General features: G+C 31.6%; 1 protein-coding gene across 2 annotated transcripts; it reads right to left on the bottom strand.

Moving 5' to 3' along the window:
* Positions 1-6,083: 6,083 nt before the first annotated feature.
* LOC149534034 (uncharacterized) lies at positions 6,084-7,196 on the bottom strand. 2 transcript variants are annotated; one of them, XR_016356901.1, is made up of 3 exons: positions 6,846-7,191; positions 6,344-6,708; positions 6,084-6,289 (listed from the first exon to the last, which is right to left on the bottom strand). XR_016356901.1 is itself a non-coding variant. In XM_089804188.1 (2 exons), the coding sequence occupies exons 1-2, from the start codon at positions 7,030-7,032 to the stop codon at positions 6,467-6,469; spliced, it is 429 nt and encodes a 142-aa protein (XP_089660314.1). In that variant the 5' UTR covers positions 7,033-7,196; the 3' UTR covers positions 6,084-6,466. The 2 variants fall into 2 exon arrangements, 1 of the variants encoding a protein (XP_089660314.1); XM_089804188.1 differs by having other exon boundaries at positions 6,084-6,708; positions 6,846-7,196.
* Positions 7,197-7,525: the final 329 nt, after the last annotated feature.

Here is a 7,525-nt window from a genome sequence, read left to right as displayed (position 1 = left end):
TGGAGTGAGCTTCAGAGAAATTTGGATACTATTCTTAGTTTCAATACAACATATCACCCTCAAACAGATGGATAGACAAAGAGGATTAATCAGATATTGGAGGATATGTTGTGGATGTATGTTATGGATCACTAGGTTAAGTGGGAAGAGTACCTTCATCTTGTGGAGTTTGCCTATAATAATGGGCATCATTCTTCTCTAGGCATGTCACCTTACCAAGCAGTTTATGGTAGAGCTTGTAGGACTCTATTTAGTTGGGATGGGATTGAGGACAAAGTGTCTATTGGACCATAGTTGGTCAAGGATATGGAGAAGAAGGTAGATTTTATTAGACATCATCTTAGAGTGGCTTATGATAGATAGAAGAAGTATACAGATGCAAAGAGGGTTGACAGAGAGTACATGGTTGGAGACAAAGTCTTCTTGAGAGAGTTTTTGCACAAGAGTCTAGTCCATTTTGGAAAGGGCTCTTAGTTGACATATCAATTTGTTGGACCATTCAAGATATTTGAGAGGATAGGACCAATTACCTAGTGTTTAGCCTTGCCACCTAGGTTGTCACACATCCATTATGTGTTTCATGTTTCTATATTGAGGAAGTATGTTTATGATGAGTCTCATATTATAGATTGGAATGCATTGCAGGTGGAGTCATACGATAAGTTAGCATTGGAGCCCATTTGCATTTTGGGCCGATGGACCTAGTACTTCGAAGCAGAGAACTAGACCAGGTTACAATCTAGTGGGACTGTAACGATGAGATCATGACTTCATGGGAGGACGCAACACAAATGAGAACATAGTACACATACCCCTTTGATGAACTCTAGGAGGATGTTCATGCCTAGGGGGAGGATGTGAGGCCTCACCCTGACCCATCATAGAATAACATAGTAGTTTAGTTACATTTTAGATACTTTATATTTTGAGACTTTGCTATATGTTGGACTTATTTTGGACTTTTATTCAGACTATTTGATACTATAAGACACTTTATTTTATGAAGATTATTTATGATGTCAAAACTTATTGATGATGCTTGATGATAAGTTATATTCATGTACTTGGTTGGTTATTTTATTGAGGAGTATGAAAATATGTTTGAATGCAAAGGTTAGATGGATTATATATTTAAAAATCATGAAATGCTATAAATGGTCATATCATGTTTAGTTTGATTATGCTAGTATTATATATGCACAATGGTTTAGAAATGGAAAAATGTTGTTTGAAATTCGATTGAGAAATGCTTTATGTTGTGATTCAGTTATGAATATAGAGTTGATTTAAAATTCATTTATGCATATGATTAATTTATCTTGGACTATTGATATGTGATTTGAGTGTGCGAGAAATAACCATGGTAAAACAGAGAACTAAGACTATACCTTTGTATTAACTAAGAATGCCAAGGTTAGATCTAAGGAAGAGATCTTAACCTCATTGTTAAGTATTTTACTTTGTGAATGAGTGTTTTAGATTAGATTCATTTTGTGAAAATTGATTTGCCACTCATAATGTTAAGTGGATATTTTATATTGTCACTTAACACTTGTGTTGTTATATGTTTAAGTGGCAAGTTAGGTTGAGATACTGGAAAAAGAAACACAACCTTAATTTTAACCAATTAGAAATGTTTGATTCATATATTTTTGCATGATATTATCATATGAAGGCTTTAACTAAATTAAATTAGGACTTCAAGTTTAGGGTAAATTTAGAGTGCTTTATTATAGTCCTAAGGTGTTCTTTTAGTGAAATTAAGTTACCTACATGTTAGTAATATATGTTAGGGATTAGTATTATATGTCAGGGCTTTAATTTTGACTTTACTTTATTTTAAATCACTTTTATAACCCTTTTAGAATCCCATTTTTCAAGTATTGCAAAAATGGAAGAGTTCTTACCCAACTACCCATCTTATCTTCACTAAGTTGGAGTTCCAAGAAAATAGAGAAACTTAGGTGGAGTTAAAGTGATCATTCTCTTTTATGATGGAGAAAAAGTAGAAGTTTAGTTTCCTATTAGAGGGGAATTTGAAAAATAGAGTTTTCATTCACCCATTCTCTAGTTTTAGAGATTCTCTCGTTTGGAGATTGCATCAAGGATAGAGGGCCCTTCTCAAATTGTTCATTTTCCATAGCTTGGAGAAAGGTTGGATATTTTTCCATGTTTTAGGAATTATGTATTGTACTAAATTCCTATATAAATGTTGTGCAAATTTTGTTACATATGCATATGTGTATTGTTTATTGTCCATATTGTGTTGCTAGGCATGGATAAATTTATATTGCCTTATTTTTACTTTGATTTTGAGAGTATGATGTTTACAGGTGTGCAAGGACATCACTCACCCTTGGGAGGGAAGTAGTGGAATTCAAGTGAATGAGTTAGTTGGGCCTTTCCATGGGTGTAAAGTCTCTTCCCTGGAAGGAAGAGGAATAAGCATGAAGTATGGGCTTCATGTGCCAATATATTGTTTTACACTTTGGTGGTGATAAGGGGAGAATTTTTGTGAGAGTTGCTATTTATTTTGTATGCCTTGTAAAGCCAAATTTGATTTTTTGTATTTGGCTTCTCCTCTTGGTTTAAGCACACCTCCACCCTTCTTATTGGTTGCTACGATAACCTGTGGTGTAAGGCCAAAATGGTGTTAAATGTTGTATCCTATAATTGTTGTATTTGTGTTTGTGCTTGATTGTTACCCAATTGGCCTTGGTTCTCCAAGCTCGGTGGGTGATCTCATAGAGACCTAGGTTGGAAGGTGAGCTCTCCATGGTTTTCAATGTTGTTTTCTACGTATTTTCAAAAATAGATTTGTGTTGAACAAAAGCTTAGAATATCGCATTCTCTATTGGAGTTTTCAAGATGAATTATTAAGAGTATTTGTAAAAGTTATGTGTTGTAAAGATCACAAGTTGATCTTCATTGATGTAATTGTGATTTTTTGTAAAGATCTAAATGTAATTATAATTTTAGAAGTAAAATTAAATCTGGTATATGCATTTTCCTTTTTTATTGTTTTCTTGAATAATGGCTTAACCGTTTTTATAAGATTCTTTTCTTGTACTCAAATGACAATTGTAAATGCTTCTAAAAGGGATTTGATAATTATAGAAAAAATTTGGAATTTTATTTATATGAATTCTTTAAATGTTTAAGAAATTTGTTAGTATGTATTGTGTGTTGTCTTGTTTGAAACTCTGGGCATGATAGTCTAGGTGCAACACCCCTTATGGGGTCAAGGGGCAACATGTCTCATGAGATCAAGGGGAAGAATGTCATTTTTGAGCAATGAAATGCTATAATTTTACATTTAGTTGGTGTGCCACATATATGGTGCATTCCATTGTCAAAAGTTTTTTGCATGTCTATATAATTGCCAAATAGGGTGTACAACCTATAGGGCATACACCTTGTTTGGCATGCACCCTCTTAATTACATTGGGATCCACCTAGTCTAAGGCTTGAATTTTCTTTGGTAATCCACCCTAAAGGCTTGGAGGATTCAAATAGACCTAATGCGTGTTTTCCAATAAACATACAAAAAAATTGCATTTTTTCGTGTGTGCTCTCACTCAAGTTTGTACATGGTTTAAAAATAACAAAATTATACTACATGATGTTATATATCTCTTTGTTATCTATCTAACCATATAATTTATTTTGAATTTTGATTATGTTAAGATTTTCATCTCTAATTTCTTTTGTAAGTATATTCATTTTTTGTCAAAAATCAATGTGTAGTATTTTGGGCTTAGGTTTTGGCTCATTTGTTGAATTTAAAGCAAGTTATTTTTTGAGAAATTAGACTCCATTATACATACTTTAAGTTTTTTTTGACTATTTATTAAATATTTTGATGATTTGTAGGGAAGCACACACAAATTTAATGTTTATAAGATGTGTCCACTTTGAAAATTTGTTAAAAACCATACGTTCATAAAAAAATTAGCATAAAAAAATTAGGATGAGCTACATAGTGCTAGCTAACTTCTCATGGGAGTAAATAAAAAAAATTATTTTTTTGGACATTTTAGAGTGAGCATACTAGATGCTATGATATATTTATTTTTACATAAAATAGGACCATATTTTGCGCTCCCCTTTTTTGAGTGCCTTAATTTTTACCATTTTCAAAATAATATCTTAGAAACTAATTTTAGAGTACTCCAACTCTTATTCTTATCACATCTCACAATTTTGAGTTTAATTATCTTCAATTTCTCATCAAAGTTTTTTTGAGTTTTTTGATTTCAAGATGAAAAAAAGGTGACATTTGATACCTCATTTTTTGTCCCCCATCTTTGTATGCTTTCCCCTTATCATAACAATACTTCTTCTCTTACACTTTATACACAAAGTTTAAGTTCAAATTAGCTCAATCAATAATTTAGTTTTCACTTTGAACAAACAACCTTAAAATCCTAGTGCAAACTATCTCTCTTCAACAATTTGTTTATACAGTAAAAAGAAACCCATTCTAAGACAACCTAAAAAGGGTAATCTCAAGAAAGACAAAAATATACATATTTGACATAATAGAATATGAATTATTTTGTTGGGATATCAGTGATTGAAACAAAAAATTTGAAATGAAATAAAGGAAATAATCTTCTAGAAGCTACAACATGGTACAACTTTGATTCCCTTATTTTAGGATCCTTCTACCTTTATGTAGATTTCAAAAATTGACTTAATTATTACCTTCCCCTCTCCTAACCCCACCTTTCCCAACTACCAAGGAAATCCCTAAGTGTTTTTTTGGCACATCTATGTATCTTTCAAAATTATTAACTACATTCATAAAAAGTACAAGTCTTTGAGTCATAAATATTGATCTAAGGGCTTGATTGAATTCTTTTAATTTAAGTTCTCTAGATATGCTTAGAAATGGTATATACAACATTTCACTAGTTCTCAATACATCAAGGTATAATTTAAAGTCTCAAAAATCAATCATCTTGCAAGACTTTAAGATACTTAAATTTTTAATATTTTTCTATCTAGGCTTCGACCATGGCTCAAAACTTATTTGAAATGAGTATGTTTCAATTCTAGAGCTTTGAGCAAGTTTTCAAGTACTTGCATGCCCAAATTCAAACTTTATAAATGTAAAATCCTTACTAATTTAGCCTCTTTTGAACATTTTAGGAGATATAACTTTTATGAGTATTTGTCAAATCAAACAAAAATTAAAAATTAAAAACAAAAATTTATGATACAAGATTGCATTTACACTCTATATACTCCTACATTAAAATGTTAACAAATCATGTATAGAGGAGGATGCTTATAATAATGTTACAACCACTTTCATTTCGCTACTTGCTCTTTATGTGAACACATGATTTTTAAGTTATTCACATTGTGTACTTGTGATACATGGGTATGAGGTAATCATACTATGAATATGTAATGTGCATATAAGCTATTTATTTTTGTATATGACCAACATATTTGAGTTGACCCCTAGGTTATCTAGAGATGTATAAGAACTAATCACCAATGTATGTGTACACCATTGTTTATAGATAATTTATACTTGCATCAATCATTTTATAAGCATAGAATCGTGGAGTTATATGGTCCTTGTACATTTCATGTGTATTTGTTCACTAATGATTGGCATTGAACCAACACTAAATTAAAATGTGTTTGTTATTATTCTATTGCATTTGAATCAATTTGAAAGTTAAAGTTCAATGAAGTGGTGCATAAAAGTAAAACTTGACATCTCATATAAGAAGAGAGGATGAGATCTAGTTACTATTGGTGCACAATTTATGAAGTCTTTTATTTCCATAAATGATACATATATAAAGTCATCAAAAGCTTTGGAGGTCTAGATCTAGTTCTAAAGAATACTCTAAACTTGAAAGTATACCATATATATTCTAAATATATAAATTATAACATAGAATTGTTGTTATAACTATAATTAAAAAATACCAACTTTTAAAAGACAAATTATACTCAAACAATTAATAATAACCAAAACAATAAAAAGAAACCCACAATGTAGTGGGGAAAACAATTCATCTAATCTTCACAATCATAACATAATACCTTTACACAATATATTTACAAAGTTTTTTCATATAAGTTATTAAAGATAATTCTTCTATAAAATGATTTTCTTACTACATATTTCGATGGCCAATCACATCAATACTTAGTTCAATAGTGTAACATTCTCTTAAATTGGTCTCATGATGAAAACTTGAACTCTTGAAAGAAAGACCACTAATTCAAATCTCAATAGAAATAGAACATGTGCCAAATTTACCTACAAAATTACTTCCCCAAATCTCAATAGAAATAGAACATGTGCCAAATTTACCTACAAAATTACTTCCCCAACCTAACTACATATTTATTCAGGGAAGCCCATGTTAACAGCAATCTCTGAGTGATCTACAAAAGAAACTAAGATCCATTCTACTTTTATGTATTATGAGAACAATCAGATGGGCTTGACACTAAACTTCATGAGGCCAACACTACAGTGAAACCCATCACGAATCCCACAGGCAAAATTATATGGCTTTTTCTCCTTCAGCGCATATTTGAAACCCTCATCAAAACCACTATTTTCATGGGCAAGACGCTTTGCTCCTTGCAAACTACACTTCTTATATTTGTGGGCATCAAAAATCCTCCACACATCATGGAAGATGCTGCCATTGGGACGGGCATATTTAAACACTGCAACAACATAAAATCTCATTAGAACAGGCCAGTACATCACATATATCTTGTTTAAATGCACATACAAAAATATATCTTGTTTACATGCATATAAATCAAATAGACTAAAAAAAACTGAATGGAAAATCAAGTACCCAAAACATCATTGACATAAAATGGAGCAGATTTGAGAGCCCAATCACTATAATTGAACCCAAAATGCCACTTTTCTCCTCCGACCACCACAAACCTTTTTGCATCTGCCATTGTTATGGAATTATCCTTACACAAGCAAATCACAACCATCCACAAAAGAAGATATTTGGTTTTCAAAGCTCCCATCTTGTTCAAATCCTCTTAGTGTGTAATATAACACTGTGAAGATAAGAGAACGAGATGGAGTAAAACTAATGGAGTAAGGTATTATATAAGAGATCTGACCACAAATTAATGTTATCTGTGCTTGTACCTACTCCACTAAGAACAAGTTAAAAATTAATGTCAATGCTGCACTATGCATATATTTCCATATTGTAAACCTTCTATGGTATGAACATTCTTACATTTCATTTTCACCACCAATCAGCAAAGTACACTCGGAACCACTTTTTTTGCCATTTTCTCAGGCATTTTCAATGGCCTTTATTTCCTTGACAAGTTATGAGCGATTTATATGATACCAAAGACTTCTGTGTCATTAAAGTTTTGCCGGGCCTGTACTTGTACATGTTTACTTACATTTATAAAGAAAGTGCGTGTCATTTTCTACTCATTATTTTTTGGGTGCATGAGTCCTGATGTGTGGATTGGAGAAAACCCATGTGCTTTTCTAATA

Source organism: Cupressus sempervirens, chromosome 10, assembly GCF_028749045.1.
Source record: "Cupressus sempervirens isolate cs-2001-9-10 chromosome 10, ASM2874904v1, whole genome shotgun sequence".
NCBI classification, from domain to species: domain Eukaryota; kingdom Viridiplantae; phylum Streptophyta; class Pinopsida; order Cupressales; family Cupressaceae; genus Cupressus; species Cupressus sempervirens.
This window is presented reverse-complemented; position numbering and strand designations above follow the sequence as displayed.